The sequence below is a fragment of the Malaclemys terrapin genome, chromosome 21, assembly GCF_027887155.1.
Source record: "Malaclemys terrapin pileata isolate rMalTer1 chromosome 21, rMalTer1.hap1, whole genome shotgun sequence".
Lineage (NCBI taxonomy): Eukaryota > Metazoa > Chordata > Testudines > Emydidae > Malaclemys > Malaclemys terrapin.
Genome location: NC_071525.1, coordinates 7,962,115 through 7,987,705, shown reverse-complemented (window position 1 = coordinate 7,987,705; position 25,591 = coordinate 7,962,115). Strand labels below are relative to the sequence as shown.

The 25,591-nt window shown below is 55.2% G+C and overlaps 2 protein-coding genes across 5 annotated transcripts; one reads left to right on the top strand and one right to left on the bottom strand.

Annotated features, from left to right (window-relative positions):
• Window positions 1-455: 455 nt before the first annotated feature.
• Window positions 456-4,829, top strand: OAZ3 (ornithine decarboxylase antizyme 3). The gene is given in 5 exon segments (XM_054011071.1): window positions 456-1,139; window positions 1,141-1,206; window positions 2,436-2,611; window positions 3,538-3,623; window positions 4,530-4,829. Coding segments are annotated over 5 exon segments (633 nt in total). The 5' UTR covers window positions 456-968; the 3' UTR covers window positions 4,664-4,829.
• A 1,033-nt stretch (window positions 4,830-5,862) lies between these two features.
• Window positions 5,863-24,178, bottom strand: TDRKH (tudor and KH domain containing). Of its 4 annotated transcripts, XM_054011394.1 has the most exons (15): window positions 23,057-23,123; window positions 19,151-19,299; window positions 18,507-18,613; window positions 17,945-18,134; window positions 16,417-16,556; window positions 15,744-16,047; window positions 13,750-13,916; window positions 13,374-13,546; window positions 12,901-12,965; window positions 12,494-12,645; window positions 12,012-12,146; window positions 10,930-10,990; window positions 8,620-9,174; window positions 7,719-7,824; window positions 5,863-7,382 (listed from the first exon to the last, which is right to left on the bottom strand). In XM_054011394.1, exons 1-14 carry the CDS (start codon window positions 23,101-23,103, stop codon window positions 7,763-7,765), a joined length of 2,307 nt encoding a protein of 768 aa, XP_053867369.1. In that variant the 5' UTR covers window positions 23,104-23,123; the 3' UTR covers window positions 5,863-7,382; window positions 7,719-7,762. The 4 variants fall into 4 exon arrangements, with proteins under 4 accessions (XP_053867369.1, XP_053867368.1, XP_053867367.1 ...); XM_054011393.1 differs by lacking the exon at window positions 8,620-9,174 and having other exon boundaries at window positions 7,715-7,824; window positions 23,057-23,118; XM_054011392.1 differs by lacking the exon at window positions 8,620-9,174 and having other exon boundaries at window positions 23,057-23,117.
• Between the last annotated feature and the right edge of the window lie 1,413 nt (window positions 24,179-25,591).

Sequence of the window (25,591 nt, the reverse complement as noted above, 5' to 3'; positions counted from 1 at the left end):
GACTCTCGCTTTCCTTCTGTTTGGCACTGGGGGAAAAAAAATCAAACCCAAAGGGGCTTATGTTGGTAAAAATGTCTGGAAAGGGGAGAAGTCCCCATTTTCCAGAGCCGGGGGCCAGCCTGTAACTTGTTGAGCGTTGTCTTCGGAGCTTTGAGAATGATTCATCCTTCAAAAAACCAACAGGGGGTGTATATCCGAGGTCTTAAGGCCAAGATTTTACTGCATTATAAGCTCTGTGGGGCAGGGACTGGCTTTTGTTCTGTATTTGTACAGCCCCTAGCACAACTGGGTCCCGGTGCGTGACCACACCACAAATCAACCATCGGGTTTTCAAAAGCAACTGGTGATTTTAGGAGCCCAATTTCGGACCCCTTAGAAAGGCCTGGTTTTCAGAAGGAGGGGGGCTCAGCATCTTCTGAAATCAGCCCCCCCAAATGTCTCTGTATATGGTTGAAGTGGGGAGGGTGAAACACCCCTCCACACACACACGACATACTATTCAGTAGTCACAGATTTTACTCTTAATGGGGGTGTTTTGCATTTGTTAATAAAGCTCCTAACTGCAAGCCAGAGTTAGTTCCCAACAGAAAGGCGATGAACAGGACAGTCTGTCCACCGGTTAAACTGGCCTCGTGGAAAAGATTGGCCCCTCTGGGCTGTTTCCTGCAGGTCAAGTCAAGCTGGGAATCATTTACAGTATTTAGCATCAAAATACCTTCTCCAGCTGTGTTGATTTGATTCCTCAGGGCCTACGGCTCTCCGAGGCAACACCAATCAGTCAACTGTCCTTTAAAGCAGGCCGCATGCTTGGTGCCAGAGTCTGATGCTTGTAACAATGCGGGTGGTAGCATCTGCCTTCACTGCGGCTAATTTACAGAGTAAAAGACTGTTTGGCATGATAAGGGATCAGGAACTGAGGCATTTATAATGGATGTTCCCTCGTAGGAGCAATTTGTTACAGACCTGGGATGAAATCTTGGCCCCCATTGAAGTCAAGGCCAAAACTCCCCTTGACTTGCAAATGGGCCAGGATTTCATCCCTGCTGTCCTTCTCTCTCTTGTTCTCTGGTCCTCCCAGTATCACCATGACTGAGCGCGAGAGCCTGACCCTCAGACCTCGCTACTGCCTCCAATGTTCCTGAGTCCTTGGGAGGCGGCCCAGCCAGCAGAGGGGCTAACCAGGGGGACCTGAAAGAGTTGTACAAGGTAGGAAACCTCCGGCCGCCTGGCTGAGTCAAGGGTGAATTCAGGGGATCGTTCCGTAGCTACTGATTGTGTCTAAGGAGATGAGAACATAAGAACGGCCAGACTGGGTCAGACCAAAGGTCCATCCAGCCCGGTATCCTGTCTACCGACAATGGCCAGTGCCAGATGCCCCAGAGGGGGTGAACCTAACAGCTAATGATCACGTGATCTCTCTCCTGCCATCCATCTCCACCCTCTGACAAACAGAGGCTAGGGACACCATTCCTTACCCATCCTGGCTAATAGCCATTAATGGACTTAACCTTCATGAATTTATCCAGTTCTCTTTTAAACCCTGTTATAGGCCTAGCCTTCACAACCTCCTCAGGCAAGGAGTTCCACAGGTTGACTGTGCGCTGTGTGAAGAAGAACATCCTTTTATTTGTTTTAAACCCGCTGCCCATTAATTTTATTTGGTGGCCCCTAGTTCTTCTATTATGGGAACAAGTAAATAACTTTTCCTTATTCACTTTCTCCACACCACTCATGATTTTATATACCTCTGTCATATCCCCCCTTAGTCTCCTCTTTTCCAAGCTGAAAAGTCCTAGCCTCTTTAATCTCTCCTCATATGGGACCCATTCTAAACCCCTAATCATTTTAGTTGCCCTTCTCTGAACCTTTTCTAATGCCAGTATATCTTTTCTGAGATGAGGAGACCACATCTGTACGCAGAATTCAAGATGTGGGGGTACCATGGATTTATATAAGGGCAAGAAGATATTTTCCATCTTATTCTCTATCCCTCTTTGAATGATTCCTAACATCCTGTTTGCTTTTTTGACCGCCGCGGCACACTGTGTGGACGTCTTCAGAGAAGGATTGGGGTGGCCCGTTTATGCCTAGAGAGGAGGGTGATGGGCCCAGGGGAACTGGAGGGGCAGCAATCATTAACGTTTGCCCTGTGAACAAGAAACGGTTTCAGATTCTTCAGGTGGGAAATGGTGTAGGGAGGAAGTTGCCTTGTGTGATGCTGGCTTCCTGCCTGTAAATCCCAGGGCTTCTTGGTTAGATCCTAGTCTAGGCTCCCCGGCGCCTGGAGCACATGGGCAGGGCTTCGGGCTGGGAGTTCCCATTCAGTAGGATCTGGGTGTAGAGCGAGATCCCCTTGGCAGACCCCAGCGTTAACAGGTGTTGGCTCTCAGCCAGTCAGCGCGCCTGGTAACGGGGGCTTCGCTGCTTCCTTGCAGGCTGGGAACCTGACAGTGTTTGCTGGCGACCTTCTGCTCCCTGGTCTCCCCGTCCAGCTGGACTTCCATTTCCAACTCGGTCCCCACAGCTCCGCTCACTGGCACGGATTCCTGACCGACGGCAAGCTTTTCCTGGACACGCCCCGCGGCGCCCTGGATCAAAACAACCGCGAAAGGTAAGGAGCCTGGCCCAGGATGAGAGAGGGGATTTCCCGCTTCCTTTGTCTGGAGGCCACAGGGAAAAGCAGCCCCAACCCTCCTGCTTTGGACCCTGCTTCCCCGAGACACTTGCGATCTAGGGTAACTCCAGTTTCATCTGCAAACCCACCGAAGAGCCTGGAAGCATTCAGTGCTGCCCTCAGGGCAGCACAGGGTTAGCCCCTCTGGTGCATGCTGCTGGCTGGTCCTTTATTCCATCTAGGGGTCACTTCTTTCTAAGCGCTGGGATATTTAAGACATCCAGGATCCCAGGGCCTATGTCTCCTGAACCACGTTATAGTTATCCCTTGACCATCTTTCTGCAGCTGTAAATCACCCCCAACCTTGTGACATTAGGTGGCTGGCAGGAAAACGGCAGCAGCTCCCCCCCCCCCCCCCCTGCAGTGTCCAAGGTCATAGATAATTACTGCTGACCCTCCACTCCCCATTGTGTGCTCACTGGGGCTGTGCCTTCAAGCTGCCTAAGCCAGGGGAAGGGCTGGCTGAGTGACCCGTGTAACTCTTCTTAGCCATAACAGTTGTGCCAACTTCTAAATGAGCCCCCCTTAAATGAATCCAACTCCTAGGTCCTCTTCAGTCTTGGAAATGTCCTAGAAGCTTGAAACTCCTCTGATGTTTGTCTCTTTCCAGCTGACCAAACTGGGTTTTATACAGCTGCCGCTTGTGGTTGTGTTTTAATTCCCAAGTGCCACCAAATCACAGTCCTACAGAACTAGACCAACCCATCCCGTATCAATCAAATCCATAGCGAGGGGCTAGAATTTTCACAGCCTCCCCACCTCCCCCTGGATTTTAATGGGAGAGGAGCACCTCACTCCTTTGAAACTCCCCCCCCGGGGTTATTTCTCAGCTTGTTCGAACACAGGAGTGTGTTCCTTTCTAGCCTGACTGCGACGCTGGAATACGTGGAGGAACAGACCGCCGTGAACCTCGTGTTTGTGAACTTCCAGCCGGCTCGCAGGGATCGCGGTAAGGGGCCCTCCGGGCTGGCGAACCCTGACCCGGAGAGTGATCGCCTTTCATGTACAGACAAGTGCAAGTTGCTTCTGCTATGTTTTTGATACTTAATGTACAGTGACCGAGTTTCTACTGGAATCTTTTTTTTTTCTTGCTAGCTTAGGGCAGTGGTTCTCGAACTTTTGTACGGGTGACCCCTTTCCCATAGCAGGCCTCTGAGTGCAACCCCCCTTATAAATTAAAAACACTTTTTTATATATTTAACACCATTATAAATGCTGGAGGCAAAGCGGGGTTTGGGGTGGAGGTTGACAGCTCGCGACCCCCCATGAAATAACCTTGTGACCCCCTGAGGGGTCCTGACCCCCAGTTTGAGACCCCGTGGCTTAGTGACTTCTGTTAACGGGAGCAGAGGCTGCTCTCTGTCCAGCATACAGCTTGTCCAGTAATGGCTATTATGTACCCTGAATGTGGAATGCACAGAGACCAGCAGTCAAAGGAGCCATCTTTCTCCTGACTTTTCTGTATGTAAGAACAGACAGTGCATGTCCAGTGGGAACCCGCATTTTAAAACAAAGAACACTATTTTGCCATACTCTGTTATAATAGGGACTGCAGTATTTTGAGCCATTACTACAATATTTGTAGGTAAGAGAAGCTATTTGACTTTTACAATTGAAAGACTAAGGCCCTGGTCTGACTTCAACCACGCAGCCAGGGTTTTTCAATGGAAGTTGACTGCCCGACTTTATGCATTAGAACTACTTCCTGTAGCGCCCCATCCTTTCTGCCCTCATCCCACTGTAACCTCAGTGTCTAGTATCTCTAGAGGAACGCGAGCATTGGGGTTAAGGATCCCAAGTGGAGGTCAGAACCGCTGGTTTTAATAATGGTGACCCTTCCTCTTCTGTCCCCCAGGAGCCCTGTTGCGAGCATTCAGCTACTTGGGCTTTGAGGTTGTCAGACCAGATCATCCCTCGCTGCCGCCCTGGCAGGACGTCATCTTCATGGTTTACCCGCTGGAGCGAGACTGCTGCCCGGAGCTGGAATGAGAGTTCCCGAAGCCGGGCATTCTGCAAAGACAGGATGAGATGGGTGGGGGACGGCTTAGCTCCCACTTAACTTGGGCCTGGAACTGGCAGGATCGGGCAGAGGCTTTGAGTTGATGTGTGTAACTGAGCGTGTCCCCATGAGCATCATTAAACGGGCGTGAAAGCACAGGTGTGGTGTCTGGTTGGGGGAAGGGCTTTGACACTCACTGCAGAATGCACGGGGGGGCAGGGAGGAAAGAGAGACTCAACCTTGCAGGTTCTGACTCTCCGTTGAGGTCAACAGCTGTTCCTGAGACCCTGATCAACTGCCCCACTACCTGCCTCCAGTCTGACTTGGCAGGATCAGCTCCAGAGCTGAACAGAGTCCCCCTGTGCAATCAGTGCTTGGCCTTGTGACCTGGACTGAGGCCCCAACTGATTTCACAGCATGGGATATGACACCACTACCCCTTGCCTCAGGCACCCAAAACTCACCGCTCAATCTCCATGCCCTTGTGCCACTCCCAGTTTAAAGCCCTAACCTGGGCGACTTCTGCAGGACAGGCTGCCGGCAGACAGCTACTGGCTGGTTATAGCATCGTCCACCCAAGGCTCCTGCCGCTCAGGGAGAGAGCTGGCCGAGGGAAGCGAGGCCCTATGTTCGGCACCATTTCTCAGTCTGTCACGCGATCGCTTTAGAAAACCGGCACCTGCTCCATTAAAAAAATTCCAGGGACCCTGCTAGACCCTGAGGGGCAGAGCCCCCGAGCTGTTTGGGAAAACTGGAACAAACCTCATTTCCTGGCTCCAGGGGTGAAGGGATGAGCCCAGCGAGGCCTGTGGGAGGGGAGTGGACTCGCTCTGACTATATGGGGGAGGTAGTGATGGCAGGGTTAGGGTCAGCAGGCCCCTCCCCCCCAGCCAGCCTTTCCCCCCCGAGCTGGGCACCTCCAGCCAGCAGCCCCCAGGGGCCTCAATTTGCACTTGGCGCTGGCTAACCCAGAGCTTGACCCCCATGAACGGCAAAGTCCCTGAGCCACTAATTATGCATCATCAGCCCCATTCTACAACATGGTGCAAGAAGCACAAGGAGGAATCGGACTAACATGGTCTCAGAGTGAGAGGTAAGGTGGGCAACAGACCCCTGGCAGCCTGCAGCCCAGCTCTAAGCCCCCCACGCACCCCCGGCCCCCCAAGGACTGGGCTGACTCACAGGAAAAAACTCTCAACAGAACTTTTATTTAATAAAGAAACCAAGGGCCGAGGCATACAGCTCTCCCAAACCTTATTTGATCTCCCCGTGCCCACTCCCAAAAACGGGGTTGGGGTGAAAACACATCCAGCTGAAAGACTGCAGCCACCAGCTGGCAGAAAATGCCCATCTTCACAAGAGGGCAGCCTCCGCCGACGTGCAACGACAGACCTCCGAAGCCACCTCATAAAGCTTTGGCCAATTCCCACAGACAGGAGCTTTGACGGAGCCAGCTAGGTACTCTCCAGCGGTCAGCGGGCTAAACACACTTTGCCCAGACTTCTCCTTTACGCAGCAACGGAGACAGCAAGAGGCAGAGATCTGCAAAAGCCCCCGGTGCTGGCTTAACTCCGCTCCCGTCATCACCAAGGGGAAGAGCAGTAAGTCCATGCAGAGTGCTCCAGCAACCGCCCCCTTCCGAACTCTCTACTCATGCTAGATGCTGGGGCAGTTCTGCACGAAGCAGATCCAGCCACAAAAAGGGACCAGCTCGGTCTGCGTTTATTGAAACGAAAATGCAGCTCCAACGTTTGCAGCCTAAGAGGATTCTCTCTCCTTTTTAAACATAACTTTTTATTTTAGTAAAGCAAGTGCTGTCAAAGCTGGGGGTGGCACTGGGGGAAGGGGGGCATCACAACCGTCCTCCGGCCCCGTTTCTGCAGCAGAAAAAGCCCATCCAGTCACGTCACCAGAGCGCCAGTGTCTCCCTCGCCCCTGCAGCGGGAAGGACGGCAGAGCGGAGTCTTTGGTGCAGGCGCCTTGCGCCAAGATTTAAACCAAAACCGAAGTCAGCCTTGACTCACAACAGAGCAAGCGCAACCCAGCCGAATGGCCCGCAGGAGAGCGAGTGGGGACCTCCCACCAGTCAGGGGAAGGAGGGGCTCAGCTGTTCAGAAGGAAGTGGGGACCAGGGGGCTTGATCCTGCTCTCATTACACCAGCGGCTATAGAGAAACCCAAATGCAGTCAGTGCCGTTACTTTGGTTCTACACCAGGACAGCCCAGCAGCTGTCAACTGGGGATAGAAGGGGACTGCAGGACAGCTACCCCCGGAATACCTGTATTCCGCAGACCGTGATCCCTTGGGAGTGCCACAGAACCACACAGCTGGAACCCTGGCGTCTGACTCGACAGATGCTGGCAGTTAGCTCCAGAATCTCTAGAATCAGCACCCTCCAAATGCAACGAAAACACCCACTCCCCATCCCAGTCCCCCACATCCCAGAGAGCCCCCAAGGCAGTCCCACAACAGCCGGCATCAGGTCCCTGCTGCAGGGAGCCAGCAACGTGCACTCGATGCGGTGCAGCCCCCGCCCCAAACACACATGCTCACAGACGAGGTTACGATGCAAACCCGTCGTTTCTGGACCCGGAGAAAGGGGATGGGTCCCCAATGGCCGTGGTCTCTCCTTCCACTTTCCCGCAGTATTTTATTCCCCCGCCCCCGTCGGGGAGTCCTCATGGTCGTCTCAATCCAGGCACCAACCTCCTAGGGACCAAAGGGAAGGCAAGAAAGCAGAGGCACTGAGTGGTGCAGGGAGCGGCAGCTGTTTGCTTAAACTAGCAGCCTGGAGTGGGTGTATGACAGCCTCTGACTGGAGCTAGTGCCACTCCTTAACCTGCCCACAGGGGTCGCTATTGAGCAGCGTCCCCTCGCTCTCGGGGCAGCCATGCTGGCAAACGCAAAGCACGGCAGTGCAGACGAGACCTCCCCCCGCCACATGTACAAGAGGGCGTTCGCTGGGCCCTTCCTCTGCCCTGAAAGCAGGATCTCGGGGACAGCCGGGGGCCCAGGACCACCCCAGCTAGACTGAAACTTACGCACCCCCCTCCGCGACGCCTCAGGCTCGCTGCCGCTCGGGGAAGGGGTCACAGCGAATCGTCTTCGACCAGAAGAACGTCGTCGCCACTTCCAGACATAGACGCGGCTTCTGCACAGAAGAGGAGAGGCAGTGGGTAGAACAGGTGCAGCATCAGGACTCCCCGGCGCCGGCCTGCCACCAAGAGCCACGTCACCGTGCAGCCGGGAGTCTGGGCCCCCTTCTCTGGGGACAGGCCGCAGAGAGACGACCTGCTCTGCTCGGGAAGAGCCGTAACCAGTGTCCAGCTGCTCCCTGGTGCAAGGAAGGCCCAGCTCTCCCCACTCGTGCGCCTCCGTGCACTGAGAAACAAGAGTCATGCCGCAGCTGACACCAAGAGCCCCTGTGCATCCATTTCACGCCCCCTTCGCCTGGCTCTGCAGAGCGGGTGATCCGGGCCGCAGTGACACACAGTGGGCAGGTTCAGATCTCAATTACACCCGGCTCAAGCCGGAGAACCCGTCACCAGCAGGGGGGTGCTCCGGATTGACACCAGGAGGAACGAGAGCAGGCCTGAGCCCAGCGATGCAGGGGCGCCCGACACAGCACTGAGCACTTGCCCGGGGCCTGCTCCGCACTGAAAGTTAAGAGGCATCGCTAAGGATCGAGGCTCTCGCCAGGGGCTGTCCCTCGGGGGAGGAGCAGATGTTGCCAGTTGGTGGAGATCGCCAGTAGCCAAACGATGGTAAGGCGGCAAACGGCGCAGCACCCATGGGTTGCGGCTGCCCCCTTGCAAGCAGGGAGAGCGCATGGGACACTCCTGCATCTCAGGGCTGCCAGTGCAGCGTCAATCTGTACTCCTTGTGCTTCTGACACCCCAGACCACAGTGCGGTGCCCAGGCTACCCATCCATGGTGCCCTCTGTACCTCTCCTCCGGGCCCTCAGTCCCCCTTCCTCCTCTCCCTCGCTGTCAGAGGAGCGGATGAGGACGGGGCTTTGGAGGGAATCGCCGGCAGAGCCCGAGCCGCTGCAGAAGACCGAGGAGTTGGACCACTCTTCTGAAGTGGAGAGGTAATAGAAGTAGCCGCGGGGGGAGTAGCAGCTGCTGTCCCCAGAGGCCAGGGTGGTAGGGAAGCTGGCGTTTGAGGTGCTGGAGCCTTTGCCTGAGAGGGAGATGGGAGAGGCCTCTCCCGAGCAGGCTGCGGGATGCGGGCAATCAGCAGGACTGGACGTCCATGTGGCATCTGCTGCATGGCTCCCGGTGGCCCGCAGAGACCCCCCAGCCTCCGACGCCCCCTCGCTGCTGCAGCCCCCTGAGCCATTCTGCTTCTCACCGCCAGCTGGCAAGGCGAGAGCCTCGGAGTCCCCCAGAGGGCAGGAGGGAGCCGAGATCCGTAGGGACCAGAGTGTGGGCATGACAGTCTTCTGGGAGGGTGGTTCTGTGGGCTCGGTGTCACTTCGGAGCTGCTCAATGGAGTCATCTACCAAGCCAAAGGCACATATTACATAGGGGGCTGGGCCGCGCTCTCTCCTCTGTGTCTTCAGCACATGGACACAAGCTCCTCCCCACCGCCCCCGGTGTCTCTTCTGTCCCATTGTGCCATCTGGCCACTGCTGGCGCAAGAACCTTCTCCTCTGCAGCTACCGCTGTCTGAAACAGCCTCCCCTCTATTTCTGCTCTTCACCTTTCCCCACTTATCTCCTCCTGGCCTCCTCACCGCCTGGTCCAACCCTACAGGGGATTTCTTGAACCTTTCTGTCCCAACTCTCCTCCCCATCACAGCTGGAAGTAAGTTTTCTCCTTTGCCTAACGGATTATTTAACCCCTGCAAAGCGTTGGAGGGATACACTTTGTATCTCATGAGGACGGAGGCTGTCTATTTCCCAAATGTTCATCCAAACCAGCAAGTGACCCGTGCCCCATGCTGCAGAGGAAGACGCAGAGACCCTGGGGGATTTTCCAGTCTGACCTGGGGGGAAATTCCTTCACGCCCCAAATATGGCAATCAGTTAGACCCGTAGTGTGTTGGCAAGACCCACCAGCCAGACACCAGGGAACAAGTTCTCTGTAGTAACTCAGAGCCCTCCCCACCCAGGGTCCCACACTGGAGATATTTGCTAATAAGAATTGTGGGTAGGCCGTCATCATCCCATCCCCTCCATAACTTGTCATGCTCAGTCTTACGCACACAGCCGCTTTCAAAGAGTCAAGTCTGACTGAAACGACATTCCCAGCCTTCTCACTAGATCCCAGACAACAGAGAGGGAAGCCTGGTTTTGGTTCCCATCCATCGGCAGGATTAGCCCTACAGTATGTTCCTTCTCTTGTGCTAGGAGCAGTGGAGCTTTCAACAGCCCGCTCCATCCAGCGCTCGGAATACGGGAATTAGCACCAGTTATTAAACACTGGAAGGATTTGCAAAAAATCTCTATTTTCATTACCCCATTTTCTTTTTGCCTTTCAGGCAGCTTGGGGGCAGTTATTACATGTATTACAACAGCACCTTGAGGCCACAGCTGAGATCAGGGTTCTATCGGGCTAGGTGCTGCACAGTCATGAGACAGTCGGAGTAGACAAAGGCAGGAGAGGGGCGGGAAACTCAGGCATAGAAGTGAATTGCCCAAGGCCACAGAGCAGATCAGTGGCAGAGCCAGGAATAGAAACTAGATTCCTAGGTCGTCATCCAGTGCTCTACCCACTAGGTCACACTGCCTGTAAAGTTGACCAGCCAGTTTCTAATTCGCATGCATCTGGCACAGTGTTCTCTTCGGGCTACGAACTGCAGAGGAATTAGTAAATACCTCTCCCATCCTCACCCACGGAAGTGTATTTTAAAAGGAACTATGTGAATATAGTCCAATTCATGCTGAATTTCCTGAAAAATCCTTGAAACAAAATGTAAGTGCCGGGCCTGAAACGGTCGGTTCTGTTTTTCCCCTAGAATAAAGAGGCTCAATTTTTTTGCCCCATTCATGTGATGGAGGTGGAGAATCAGGTCTCAGACAAAGGAGAAAAAAACCTTAATTCCCTCTGGTATCTTGGGGGTGGGGGAGAGGAATCAATCAGGAGAGGTGGCACATGGAGGAGAGCCAGAGGCTTAGCTATTGATGTGATGTGGAAGATGCCCAGACACTACAGTGATGGGCAGCAAGATCCAACCCTAAGGCAGATGGATTCGGTTGGAGCAGCCGCCCCCAGGAAGGGAAGGTTGCTTCAGCCGATCACAGCAGCGTACCTGAAAGGCTGACGCAGGTCTCTGACAGGAGGCTCTCGAGGGAGGTCCCTGCAGCATTCCCCTGAGCAAGAGAGAGAGGCAACATTAATCCGTTACTGCACCCGCGAACAAACACCTCCACAGAACCGACCAGGGCCCGTCGAGGGGAGAGGAAACCAGCCCCTAGGCAGAGATCTTCAGCGGCAGATAGAGCCGTAGCTAGCGATGAAGCTTTCACAACAGTAGGGGGTGATATGTTGCTCCACATGGAGCGAGACGGGTTTAATTAAGACGTGGGCCTCTGCATTTGAAAAACACGGACGCGGTTTTACAGCAACTCTCTCGGGGGGCGTCCGTCTATCAGCTCAGGGCAATCAGACTCAGCAATTAGCTAGCCTTGGAACAAGGAGTGGGACACGTGGGGTAGGTGAACAGCGCAGCTGGAGGTGCGACTCCCGGCTCAGGGAGATGGACTCGCACTAGCTTAGCTCAAGCTAACACGCTCCTAACAGTGGCAGAGCTGTGGCGGGCACAGGCAGCAACTCGGACTGGCTGCCTGACTGCAATCCCGCCTGAGACCCTGGGCACGAACTCGGGCAGCTGGCCCATGCAGCTGCAGCCATGTTGTTATCTTGATCAAAGCTAGCGCGGGCATGTCAGCCGGAGCTGGAAACTACACCTCCAGCTGCAGGCGTGCCCGCGATGCCACAGCCGTGTGTGTCGGGGCAGCCTGAGAGCAGAGGGCACCTAGAGCCCCTCCCCTCCGCCCGGCACGCATCACTTCCTCAGGCTCCTTTTCCTACAGGAAGAGAATGGGCTCATTAGAGCTGCTTGCCAATGGTGGTTCCGGCCCCCTGTTTAGTTCCTTACACAATTCCCCAGCCATTGGGAAGGGTTTGCAGCCTTTGGAGCCCAGCCTGATGGAAAATGGCACAGCCCTGGGGGTTTGGAGAGAGGCCGCAGACCGGAGAGGAGAGGACATCAAAATTTCAGCCAGAAATAAACGAGCTACGCCAACAGTTGTTCTAACGCTGGCCTCTGGATAAACTCCAGCCTCTCCTGATGGCTTCCCAGCACTTCCACGGGGCTAGTGATTGACTAACCAGCATCTTCTGGAACGCCTCGGCCGTGGCCTCCTTCCCCAGGTGGGGGGCGCCGTCCCCCGCAGCATCGGCCTCCTCTTGCGGACACCGCACAGCATGACCCAGCCGGACCAGCTCCTCCCCTATATCGAGGCTCTGAAGGGGAAACAGGAAGGGGCAGAGAGTTGCAGGCTGACGACGGCACAAGGGGAAGAGACTCTAAGGGGGTGCCAGAGAGGAAGCAGCACTGGTGGTTTGGGGAACGATACAGATTGGGAGGAGAGAGAGAGAGAGAGAGAGAGAGACGGGCGTTTGACTGAATCCTGATCTCAATATATGCAGAGACGAGCCCACTCCGGGCTCACCAGGCTCTGGCTGCCAGCGGCCGCACCAAGGGGAGTGGAGATGCAGAAACGTGCTGCTCTACAGACCCCTTGTCAGCAAGCGCTGCGTTCGTAAGGGAAGCCCGCAGCCTGCCAGACAACCCGGCCTCCAGCGCTCACCTGTCCGTGGCTGGTGTCGTACAGCTGGATGTGCGGCCAGGTACAGACCCCAGACTGGACGTAACTGGAAATCTTCGCCAGCAGGGGCTTCCACTCGGCACAACATGTGAGGTGATCGAACTCGTCCAGGGCGTCCTCTTCCCACTGCTCCCCTGTGGCGAGAGACTGAGTAGCAGAGGCTGCGTTTGACTCCCCGGGACACAGAGAGAGAACCCCACGGAGCTAAGTGCAGGCGGGTCTGGAAATGGGAGATTTCAGCATCAACCAGCCACTTGGCAACCATCGAGAGCCGCCTCTCCCTGGGCGCTGCCCGAGCCCAGCTGGGCTACCCTGCCGGCAGCCCAGTTGGTTACCTTGCAGGGATGTGTCACAACCGAGAACACCTCGCCCATGGCTTCGCCACTCACCCGCAGGGGCGATCCCAGCAAGGCTGCACTCGATGGCCTGAAAGGGCAGACTCAGGAAGTCGCTCCTAGCAGAAAGGGAGGGGAGGAACCATTGTGAACAGCGATACGACCCCAGCACCCGGAGGCCCCCGCAGCTGGTGAAATCGGTCAGGTCTGTCCTGCTAAGCCGCATCTCTCTGGGTTAGCGGGGATCTGCACATGTTAGCACGAGATCCCTGCGGTGTCACTGCACACATCCTTGTCCTTCACATGCAAGGAGTTCCACACCCTGGACAGTCGTTAGCTCGGCCATTCAACCCCCTTGAGATAGGGGCTCTCCCCATTTTACAGAAACCGAGGTGCAGAGCGAGCCAGGAGGCTTCCCCGGAATCCCACAGCAAATCAGCGGCAGGAATGGGACCCAGGAGTCCTGCTCCACACCCCCAGCCCTAGCCTACGCTCTCCCTCTTCACCGCCCTCCCCGCTGCACGTACCGCAAGGCTCGCAGTGCCTCTAGCGGGGCTTCCCCGTTATCCCCGAAGTCGACATAATACAGATCCAAGTTGCCGTTCTCCAGGGTGCCCAGGACTCGGGCCCGGTACCAGGCGCCGTGATCGGCATACGGGGCAGCCACGATGTCGCCTACCCGGACGTTGGGGAATTCGGGCTGGTGAGACAAGAAGGAGGGGCAGGGAGTCACACGCGCAGCTTCTCGGGGCTAGAACGGCAAGCAATGCAGGTTCAAGCAGCAGGGGAGGAAGAGAATGATTAACCCCTCTTCGGCTAGCGGGCCGGGGGCGGGGACACATCATTCCATTCAGCTGCGGCAGGTTTACCCAGTCGTCACGTCACGCCACGGCAAACACTCACCGACTGGCTGCTGCTCCCGTAGTACTGGGACATCTCGCCGGTCAGCTTGTCGAGCTGCAGGCTGCGGGAGCCGACAATCTGGATCCAGAAGTGACTGGGGTTCTCCGAGGCCGAGACGTAAACCTCCAGGTGTTCATCCGCGTGGAAGCTGAAGTCGGGGCTGGGGACTGAGAGGGGCACTCAACAGTGAGCAAGAGGGGAAGGGGAGGCCCAGGGCGACCCAGAGTGGGAGGCAGAGGGTACAAGCCTAAGTGTGGGCTGCTGATCCAGACGGAGGGACAAGGGTCTTGGGGTGGGTGGGGGGAGACAACAGTTCACTGCATGCGAGAAGCTTTGAGGAGAGACTCGCAGGTAGATCTGCAGGCACCCCGCTGTTCTCCACTCAGCTCGCCGGAGAGGAGTGGCACACCGCAACCCCGCTCAGAGCAGGTGTGTGGAGAACAAAGTGGGAGCAGCCATCTAAGATACCTTCCATCCTGGCAGCACGGCAAAGGTGCCCCTGTGAGGAAGGGTCTTGGTGCCCTAAGGACACGGATAGAGCGGCACATGGTCCCACTGGGCAGGTCGGCTGCTGTGAGTCAGGGTCGTGGTGCAAGGGAGAGGGCGAGCCCCAGGGACCCAAGCCCTGGGCAATCCACAGACTGACGCTACATGACATGCTACTATAAGGTGGGTGCATAACTGGCTGGATAACCGCATTCAGAGAGTTCTTATTAATGGTTCCCAATCCTGCTGGAAAGGCATAACGAGTGGGGTTCCGCAGGGGTCTGTTTTGGGACCGGCTCTGTTCAATATCTTCATTAACGACTTAGATATTGACATAGAAAGTCCGCTTATTAAGTTTGCAGATGATACCAAACTGGGAGGGATTGCAACTGCTTTGGAGGACAGGGTCATAATTCAAAATGATCTGGACAAATTGGAGAAATGGTCTGAGGTAAACAGGGTGAAGTTTAACAAAGACAAATGCAAAGTGGGAAGAGAAAAGGTAGGAAGAAAAAAAATCAGTTTCACACATACAGAATGGGAAGAGACTGTCTAGGAAGGAGTACGGCAGAAAGGGATCTAGGGGTTATAGTGGACCACAAGCTAAATATGAATCAGTGTGATGCTGTTGCAAAAAAAGCAAACATGATTCTGGGATGTATTAACAGGTGTGTTGTGAGCAAGACATGAGAAGTCATTCTTCTGCTCTACTCTGGTTAGGCCTCAGCTGGAGTAGTGTGTCCAGTTCTGGGCACCACATTTCAAGAAAGATGTGGAGAAATTGGAAAGGGTCCAGAGAAGAGCAACAAGAATGATTAAAGGTCTTGAGAACGTGACCTATGAAGGAAGGCTGAAAGAATTGGGTTTGTTTAGTTTGGAAAAGAGAAGACTGAGAGGGGACATGATAGCAGTTTTCAGGTATCTAAAAGGGTGTCATAAGGAGGAGGGAGAAAACTTGTTCACCTTAGCCTCTAAGGATAGAGCAAGAAGCAATGGGCTTAAAACTGCAGCAAGGGAGGTCTAGGTTGGACATTAGGAAAAAGTTCCTAACAGTCAGGGTGGTTAAACACTGGAATAAATTGCCTAGGGAGGTTGTGGAATCTCCATCTCTGGAGATATTTAAGAGTAGGTTAGATAAATGTCTATCAGGGATGGTCTAGACAGTATTTGGTCCTGCCATGCGGGCAGGGGACTGGACTCGATGACTTCGAGGTCCCTTCCAGTCCTAGAATCTATGAATCTATGCAACCCCAACCCTTTTCTCTTTACAGCTGCTTTTCTCCAGGAGAACACCCTTTGCAGACACCTAACCCCCCCTGAACAGACAGGGAAACCGAGGCACAGAGCAGGGAGGGCTCTGCTCCGAGACCAGCAAGTCAATCGAAGAGCCAGGAAGAGAACCCAGGAGTCCTAGGTCTCAGTGGCCAGCCCATGCCCCAGCACCCCCAGTGGCCGTACGCCACACACCCTCCGTTTGAGCCAGCCCTGGAGAAAACCGCTCCACTCACCCTCGAACATGGGCACTGCCGGGCTGGGCTCCATCACCGGCTCCTCCAGGGACTCGCTCTCGGCTCTGAGCTCCTGTGGTTGGTCCAGGACTTCTGCGGCCAGCCGGCCTCCATCCCCTGCCCCTTGCAGAGGGCTCGCCAGCTGGCAGAGGGCCTCGCCATTGGAGCGCGGCAGCTCCCCCTGCTGCCCGGGATCCTCTCTCCTCACGCCCAAGGGCTGCTTGCGCAGGCACCGGGCCGCCGCCGACAGGGCCAGTTTCTTTCGAAACGCGTCGTCCTCCGAAAGCTTTTCCAGGATCAGTTGCTTTGGGAGAGGAAGGGGGAGAAGGGTGTTTGGTTCAGCGCCGTCAGCTCACGCGGAAGGAGACCCTGTCACAGGGTAACCCACACACACGGCGCTCCTCTGTGGCCAAGCTTCACAGTACGGGCAAGTCCTGCCTCAGTTTCCCTTTCATCCACTCCAACCTAGTTCTTCCCCTCCTTCCTAGGGGTCTCTGCACAAGCCTTTCTGCAGCTTGGCAGCGTTCTCCCCCTCTAGCCCATCCTGAGAGCTCGTTGCCAGCAGCTCCCAGCTAAGTTGCCTTTTCTTAAAGCAGACCAGGAGGCAGCTGACCAGTCTCAGGCGCACTGGACCCCACTCCCTCTTAAAGGGGGCAAGTCACCCCAGACCCACCTTGGCAGCAGTCACCTCCTTGCGGGTCCCCGAGAGGCTGATGAGCCGGGTCAGACACAGGGCGTTGTCCGTCTCCTTCTCACAGACCACTCTGGCCCCCGAGCTGCGGCAGATGGCTCGCACCGTCTCGCCACCTCTGCCTGAGAGGGGCAGCGAGAAGTAGGTTACTCTCTCGTCAGCAGCAGCAGAGGAACTAGAGAACCCAGCCGAAGAAACGGCTCGCAGGGGAATGCCCACTTCCCCCACTCCAGTCATTTTTTTTGTGACCAGAACACAAGCGCCTCCAGAAATTTGGGTTTTGGCTGCTCCGTGCCAGGGAGATGATTTTAGCGAAGGACGAATGGCTGCTGGCGGCCAGATGCTGCAGCGATGGGCACCACCATAAGAACTTAGACAGATCCAGCTGCGATTTTGGAAGGTGCTGGCTCCCGCTCGGCCCATGTCTACCCTGCAATCAAAGCCCCACGGCAGCGCGTCTCAGAGCCACCCCTCCAGTTCCAGCCCAAGCCTCAGCGTCCACCCTGCTGTTTTTAGCTCTGTAGCCCTGAGCCCGCGTCAGCTGACCCCAGCTCTGAGATTCGCGGCCACGGGTTTTTCATTGCAGCCTACAGGTACAACTAGCTAGTAACCAGCGTTCCAGCACCGCACTTGGGGTACAGGGCCGGCCTTCGGGTGTGATGCAAACTCCAGGGCCTGATCTCTCGTGCTTTGTGAAAGAGGCAAGGAGCTAAGCCCCATTTTGCTGGCTAAGTTCTGATTGAGGCAACCACAGCCGGGCTTCCTATATTTCTGTGTTACCTTAGATACATCTCTAGCCCCCCACACCGAACTAGCCAAGCACCATGCAGCCTTTAAGGGTATTTATCCTCACAGCCCTCCTGTGAGGCACAGCACTTATTGCCACTATACAGGTGGGGAAACTGAGGCACGGAGACGAAGTGACTGGCACATGGTCACACAGGAAGTCAGTGGAGGAGAAGGGACTTGAACCCAGATCTCTCACAGCCCAAGCCAGTTTCCAGCTGGTCAGGGCACAGTCTCCTTCCCCTCAAGTGTCTCCATTGGACAGAAGCAGTGTTCTACCCCAGAGAGGTCAGTCCTGTGGCCGGCAATTCACCCTAGCTTTATAATACAGGCTTCCAAAGTACACCAGGATCAAAGGTGCAAAATAAAGGTTCTTAGATTTGAGATGCTGTAGTTTGATAAACTGAGACAGCTCAGTTTTTTCTTGTCACCCTAAGGAGCCAATGAGTGGACAAGGGGGTAACTATTTAATCCCGGGCTCTGGATGCAGATTTATTGCTATGTCTCAATATTTCTCCCCAGCGCCCCTGCCCAGGAACAGCAAGTTCTGGTCAACAGACAGAAGCAGTATTTCGCAGTCGCCGTGTTTCACCACAGCTGCGGTCAGTGCTTCTGGAGCAGCTGTACAAACCAGCCCCCGGGTCATTTTTGCCCAGGCCCCTTGCATTTCTTCTGGTGGCTAATGGGAAGTGGGGGGGGCACGGTTAAGTCTCTAGACAGTTACCGATAATCCTGCCGACGGCTCTCTGCGGCACAAAGAACTGCTCCGACACGGGGGCGTTGTCCACCAGGATCTGGTGAATAGCCGCTTTCGCTCGGCACACCTGGACGGGGAAGCCACTGATCAGCAGCACCCGCTCCTCACCGGAGTCCTCCGCTTCCACATCGATGCGAGCGCCGGTCTCCTTCCTCAGCTGTGGAGACACGGGACACAGAAGTCTAGCAAGGTTCTCACGCAGAGGGGATGGTTTAGCAGCCTGAGCATCACCCTTAAAACTCAGCCCCCTTGGAAGAGTGGGTGGACCTTTAAAAGCCAAGGGATGGGCATTAAGATCCAGTGGCACATTTTATAGCAGTATTGCCCTCCCCTGGCATCTGTGCCCAAATCTTCCCCTCCCCAGGCTGCTGGGCCGGTTGCCAACCTGGCTGCAGCATCTTATACAAAGGGTTTGCAAAGATCTTTGGGATCCTCCGGGATGGAGCAAGAGGGGCTGGGGGAAGAATACACTGAAGCCAATGGTGGGGCCGGGCACAGATGCAGGACTCGCTAACCGCTGTCCACTTGCCTGTTTGATACTGGCGCCCTGCCGTCCAATGATCAATTTCACAGCCTCCTGGGGGATCTTCATCTCAATTTCAATGTCATCCTCTCCTACGAACGTCAGCCGCTCCTCTGAGCACAAGCCACAGTAGACAGGTTAAACAGGCTAACATCCACCCCCGAAAGCCATCTTCCCCACAGCCTGAAGGTGGCCAATCCCACTAGTTCAGCAGCTCCAGGACAGGAGAGAAGGGGAATCTGCAAAGCTCGAGAGCAGTGAGACATTTAACCTTTCAGTGCTAAGTCGGTTTGCATTTCCCCCAAGCACCAGGCAGGATCCGGGAAGGGATTCGGCGGAGGGTGAAAGGATTTTAGTTTCTTGCAGGGATGGTATTATAGAAAGTGCAGAGGTAATTCAGAACAGACAACGCTGCTCAGAAACAGGCCTCCTGTCCCCAGGGATCACCCCCGGATATGCTCGTTAGCATGGGAGAGGTTTATTTCTGAGCACCTGTCAACATTTGGCAGGGCTGGGGATGGGTTGGGGGCAGAAGGAGGCCAAGTAATGAATAATTCAAGCCTAAATGCAACACACCAGCTGTTAGTCACCAGGCAACAACGGCGTCCGGGCCACCCGAAGGTCATCACCACGGGGTGATGCAGACATACCTCGGCTTTCTCTGTACCTGCGGTACAAGATGTACATGACGGTTGCGCTGGCTGGGATCCCGAGGGCCAGAGCGATTTTCTGCAGGGTTGTCAGGTTGTTCCAGTAACCCTGGTCTGTTGACATCTTTCCCAGACTGATGGACCACAGCCTAAGTGGGGGAGAGAGAAATTCTCTTAGCCACAACAGCAGCCCCTCTTCTTGAGAGGATGATTGGCATGACTGGCAGTCCCAATGGGCACAGACTCCACTAGCCCTGGGCACTGCCAGACCAGGGCAAAACTGAAAACACAATTGGCACATGCCAGGACGCATTCAAGCGGCTCACAGATAGCTGCAGGCTTTAAGCCTTCTGCAGGATCGCTCTGCATCACAAATCCAATCTGTCAAGGCGTACAAGCCGTACCCGTCAGGCTGTGCTCTTCCAAACCAGGCAGCATCAAGCAGTTTGTTACAGGAAGAGGCAGGCAGGAGGGTGAAGCCGCCAGCTTGGGAATTGAAACAAGAATAAATGAAGTGCCCCCCATTGTTAAAGCTCTCCATGGATCTAGTCTCTGTCTAGTCTCCTCCTTGCAAACATCTTGCACCCAACTCCTCCCTGGTTCTCTGCACTCTCACAATGTTAGACGCAAGGGCCTTCTCCTGTGCAGCTACCTGACCTCTGGAAAAGCCTGCCTGCCTCCCTTTCCTCCCGTGCCCATGCCTCTTTACTCACCCGCTGCTGCCATCGCTTAACTCTGGCAAGGATTTGGGGACCCTGAACAAACTAAGGGTCTGATCACACACCAGTGTCCTGGGAAGTCAGTGGAGTTGTGGGTGCTCCGTACCCCAAGTTACTATATCAAAGCTTCTGAAACCTGGCGGGACTTGGGGTCCCCAGGTTCAATTCCCAGCTCTGCCACAGACGTTCTGCACGGCCTTGGGCGAGTCACTTCATCTCTCTACGCCTCCGGTCCCCATCCCCCTTCTACAGATAATAGCACTTCTCGTCCTCACGTGGGTGTGAGGAGGTGCTCAGATACAGTAACAACGGGGCCACGCAAATACCTGTGGTAGATTTTGCTCCTGGTCCTACTTTAGGAGGAAATACTTATCTGGCACCAATGGAAAGGACCCCCTACGATAAATAATGACACTTAGCATTGATCCCTTGGGGAACGGTGCTATATCTCAAACCCCTTCCCAAAGCAGGGTAACTTCTCAAACACAAACAGCCTGTTACTCAGGGGTGCTGGGCGCATACAGCAGCTCCCAACGACTTCAATAGTGGGTGGGGGGAAATGATGTCTCAAGAGATTATCTGATTTGCCCCAGGGCCATGCAGCAGAAATAGAATCCAGCAGTCCTGCCTCCCAGTGGCTGGTGGAGGATACCGACGCTGCCTCCGAAGAATCATCAACAAGTTACTGAGAGCGACCGCGAATGGGGGGGGGAAATGGAGGAGCGAGAGCAGCATTTCGAAAGCTTAACACACAGTATATGGAGACAGACTCTAGACAGCAACGAGAGAGAGAGATTTCATGTGGAAACATGCCAGCAGGGAAAGCTGTCACTTCCCATTTGGGTTCTACCCCAAGGCCACAATTCAGAGATCTGTGCTCCTGTGAAGTGCAGCGCATCAGAATGCAAGACAGGTAGCTAAGCGAGGCTCAATCGTTAGCAAAAAGGATCCTAACACTGGCGTCTGTGGTAATTAAGTTCTCAGTTTGCATGACAGCCCAGCTAGAACATCACTTACGCTTTGGAACAGACTGTAACGGGGGAGAGGGATTGATATTTACACCCACGTCACCACAGATCACATGCTCCTTGCGAAGCAGGGTGGTAGCGAGAGCTACTCTGAAGGGGATAAGCCAGGGCCTGGCGGCAGCATCGCAACATGCGTAGCGCACGGGACTAGAAGCCAGGAGAGCTCGTTTCTTATTCCGGCTCTGCCACTGACTTACCATGCGACCTCTGGCAAGTCACTTCCCCTCCCATCATGCATCTGCCTTGTCCAGTTAGACTAAATTCCTCAGGGGCAGGGGCTGTGTGTGTCTGTGCACCGCCCAGTTTAATGGGGCTCTGATCCCGGCACCTACTATAATGCAAATAATAAATAACAGCCTCACTGGCTTGTCTTGTTTATTACAGAGGGTTCAATGGGAGAAGAGTAAGAAACTCCAAAACCCAGTTGTGACAGAGCTGGCAATTTCCTGCAATATCCCCGGACGCCATTATTGTATTAAATGCATGTATTATTGGGGGCTGGGATTGTCTGTTACTGCTCTAGAGGGAAATGTGACAGATGGGAGACCTGGGAATTCAAGAGACTCTACTGAAAATGTGCCAACAAGTATGGACTTTTGGGACAACAAGTGGATTTCCTGGGGAATCCCGAGGGAGGGGTTAATGCAAATTCCCCAACTCCCAGATATGCAAAAACCCAGCTTTTTGAAGCTATGCCCTGAGGAGAGGGTCACTGTCTATTTATTACCTGTTACAGAGGGCCAAGATCCAAGACCCAAGCTGTATAAAGAAACAGCTGATCTGCCCAGTCTCTGCCCTGGATCGAAGATGGATGAACTTGTAAGCATGGGGAAAACCTAGTTGCGGGTTCTGAAGAAGAGACACCTACCAGAGCTGTAGGACGGAGTTGGGGGTGACCTCTGGTTAGCTTTTTAGCATGTCAGTTCTTTTATTGTTTTTACATATTTTCTCTGTAATGCTTTTACCTTCAGAATAAATGTACAGTACTTCAGAGGAGCTGTGTGGTAACTTGTAATGGTTGGCGACACAACAGTCTTAGCCCGAGAGAGAAAGCAGAGAGTCTGGCTTGCTGGGGATAGCACAGTGTTGGCAGAGAACTGTGCAGAAATCCCGCATCAGGAGCGGCGAGACACAGGTCTCCCCCCCCCACAAAAGGTGACAGCTGGGAGCCAGAAGCCTAAAGCGGGTGCCCCTGCTGTGCCAAGGAGGGGGAATACAGGTGCAGTTGCCCTGAACTGTGACATATCAATGGCAGAACAGTAAGGAACCCAGTTGTTTCCCCCAATAGCAGAGAAACGGAAGCACAAGTCTTTTGTATGCAAGTAACACTGCTATTGGTAGGAGAGAAAGGATAGCCCAGCGATCTGGGATGTATTTCCTACTCTGCCACAGGCTCCCTGTGTGACCTGGGCAAGTCACTTAGTCTCTTTGGGCCTCATTTCACCATCTGGTCAGCGGGATGACCTAACCCCCCAGGGACCTGTGAGGAGAAATACATTTAAAAGATTGTGAGGAGCTCTGATGCTAGGGACATTACTTAAGACAGCCTGACAACTAACACTCTGAAGATGTCGCTGCAGTTGCTGGAAGACCTTTGCTAGCACCGAGCCAGTCTATAAGTTATCTTTAATGATGGTTTTTCACTACATGATGGGATTGTTTTGATCAGTTCACTTTGGAAAAAATTAAAATACAGATCTGGCAGGTAAAATTTAATCCGAGTCACTGGACCTGGCATTAAGCCTAGTGGAATAAAGGCAGCTGGCAGGCCAAGCAGTTTGTGGCATCAGGTTCTCTCCACAGCACAGCTCAGCTGTTGAGCAAACCTGCACAAGGAGGAGTAGAAATGTGTGCGCCCGACAGTCACGGGAACCGCCACTAGGGATCAGGCACAAGGTCCAGCTAATCTGGTCCCTTGGTTTCCACCACCTGCTCTCAGGAAGACGTGAGCAGAGACTTAAGCATGGGCAAAAGCGTTTTGAGTGTTGGCATTTTATATTTTGTTTTTAATCAGAGCTAAACTTCTGAAATCAGACACCCCCTATTCTACTGCCCTTAATGCCAACACCCCAGATCCACAGTCACCCCCTTCCATGCCAACACACCCACCCCACATTCCACCCCGCTCCATCAGCATATCTAACCCCCAGGCCACTCACCTCTGTGCTGTTACATCGAACGCACTAGAGCCACCCCAGCCCACCATGCCACGCACCTCAGCTCCACACACCATGCAGCCAGTGTGCCTAAGCCAACCCCACCCCACTCATGCCCTACTTCGCCATGCCACAGCCCTGCCAGGCTGCTGCTGTGCCAGGCCAGGCTTCCCCAAGGACACCCCATAATACAGCTCCCTAAACACCCCCACTATTCTACCCCCCACATCCCTCAGCTACCCCCAAGCAAGCCCCCCTGGATGGCCTGGACTCAGCTGCTCTGGTCTCCCCTCATCACCATCCCACCTTCCCCCCCACCACACGAGGTTCCCCCAGAACCTACCCCCCTCACTGTCCCAGGACCCAGGTTCACCCCCACTCCCGATCTCTCCCCTCTCACACCCCAGGTCTCCCCACTCCATGCCAGGACCCACATTCCCTTGGCCCCTGCAGCCCCCACTCCACCCCCTGCCACTCCATCATCCCATGCCAGCCCCACCCCCTCGACCCCTACAACCCCCACATCATCCCATGCCAACCCCAACCCTTTGGCCCCTGCAACCCCATGCCAGCCCCCCCCAGCCCCTCCAACTCCCACATCATCCCATGCCACCCCCACACCTTTGGCCCCTGCAGCCCCATGCCAGCCCCACCCCCTCGGCCCCTACAACCCCCACATCATCCCATGCCAACCCCACCCCTTTGGCCTCTGCAGCCCCATGCCAGCCCCACTCCCTCCAACTCCTACATCATCCCATGCCAGCCACCCCCAGCCCTTTGGCCCCTGCAACCCCATGCCAGCCTCACCCCCTCGGCCCCTACAACCCCCACATCATCCCATGCCAACCCCACCCCTTTGGCCTCTGCAGCCTCATCCTGCCCCATGCCAGCCCCACCCCCTCGGCCCCTACAAGCCCCCGCCCCGTGCCAGCCCCCTGCAACCTCCCGCCAGCCCCACCCACCCCCCTTGGCCCCTGCAACCTCATCCCGCCCCGTGCCAGCCCCCTGCAACCCCGTGCCAGCCCCACCCCTTGGCCCCTGCAACCCCCCGCCCCGTGCCCCGTGCCAGCCCCACCTGTCTCAGCCGCTCCGCCGTCGTAGTCACCGGCTCCGCTCCCCAGCCCCGCCTGCCTGGGCAGCTCGCACACGCCCGCGCGCCCGCCGCAGCAAATCACAGGGCCGCGCCTCGGTTCTGAACCAATCGCTACACGGGGGGCCGGGCGAGCCACACCGCCGCTGCTCCCCCCAAGGCCAATCAGCTCCCACGCCTTCTAACCAATGGGAGGCTAGGTTAGCGGGGCCTCCCAGCCAATAAGAGAGAGGTATGGGGAGAGCGGGCCCCGCCCCTCACCTTGAACTGAGGGCGGGTCAATTCTGAGAAGGCCCATGATGCACTGGGTGGGGAGGGGGCAGCAGCAGCATTCTGAGAGTTCCCATGATGCTCTGGGAGGGGGGGAGGCAGCACTCTGAGAAGCCCCATGATGCATTGGGGGCAGCATGCTGAGAGGTCCCATGATGCACTGGGTGGGGAGGGGGTAGCAACACTCTGAGGGTTCCCATGATGCTCTGGGAGGGGGGAGGCAGCACTCTGAGAAGCCCCATGATGCATTGGGGGCAGCATGCTGAGAGGTCCCATGATGCACTGGGTGGGGAGGGGGTAGCAACACTCTGAGGGTTCCCATGATGCTCTGGGAGGGGGGAGGCAGCACTCTGAGAAGCCCCATGATTTGGGCCCTACCAAATTCATGGACATGAAAAGTGCCACAGACCTTGAAATCTGGTCTCCCGCCCGGGGAAATCTGATCTTTTGTGTGCTTTTACCCTGTACTGTTCAGATTTCACAGGGGAGACCAGCATTTCTCAAATGGGGGGGTCCTAACCCAAAGGGGAGTTGCAGGGAGGTCACAAGGTTATTTGGGGGGGGGGGTGTTGCTGTATTGCTACCCTTACTTCTGCGCTGCCTTCAGAGCTGGGTAGCCAGAGAGCGGCTTGGAAGGCACCGCCCTGCCAACAGCAGCGCAGAAGTAAGGGTCGCAATACCATCTTTCCAGCTACCCAGCTCTGAAGGCAAAGCCAGCACCAGCACACAAGGGTAGCAGTACTGCAATCCTCCCTACCTTGTGACCCCCCCCCACCCACCCCCACACCATCTTTTGGGGTCAGGACCCCAACAATTACAACACTGAAATTTCATATTTAAATGTCATAAATTTCATGATTTCAGCTTTTAAAAATCCCATGACCGTGAAATTGACCACAATGGATCATGAATTTGGTAGGGCTCTACCCATGATGCACTGGGGTGGGGGCAGCATACTGAGAGGTCCCTTGATGCACCAGGATTTGGGAGGCAGCACTCTGAGAAGCCCCGTGATGCACTGGGAGGGGGCAGCAGACTGAGAAGTCTCATGGCCATGGTGCACTGCAGGGCAGCCCCAGTAGTTACGTGATAGCGGCAGGTGCGTGGTAAGTGCCACCGCTCTGTGGCAGCCTGATACCATGTCACAACAAAGCCACTGTGATGTCATGACATGCCAA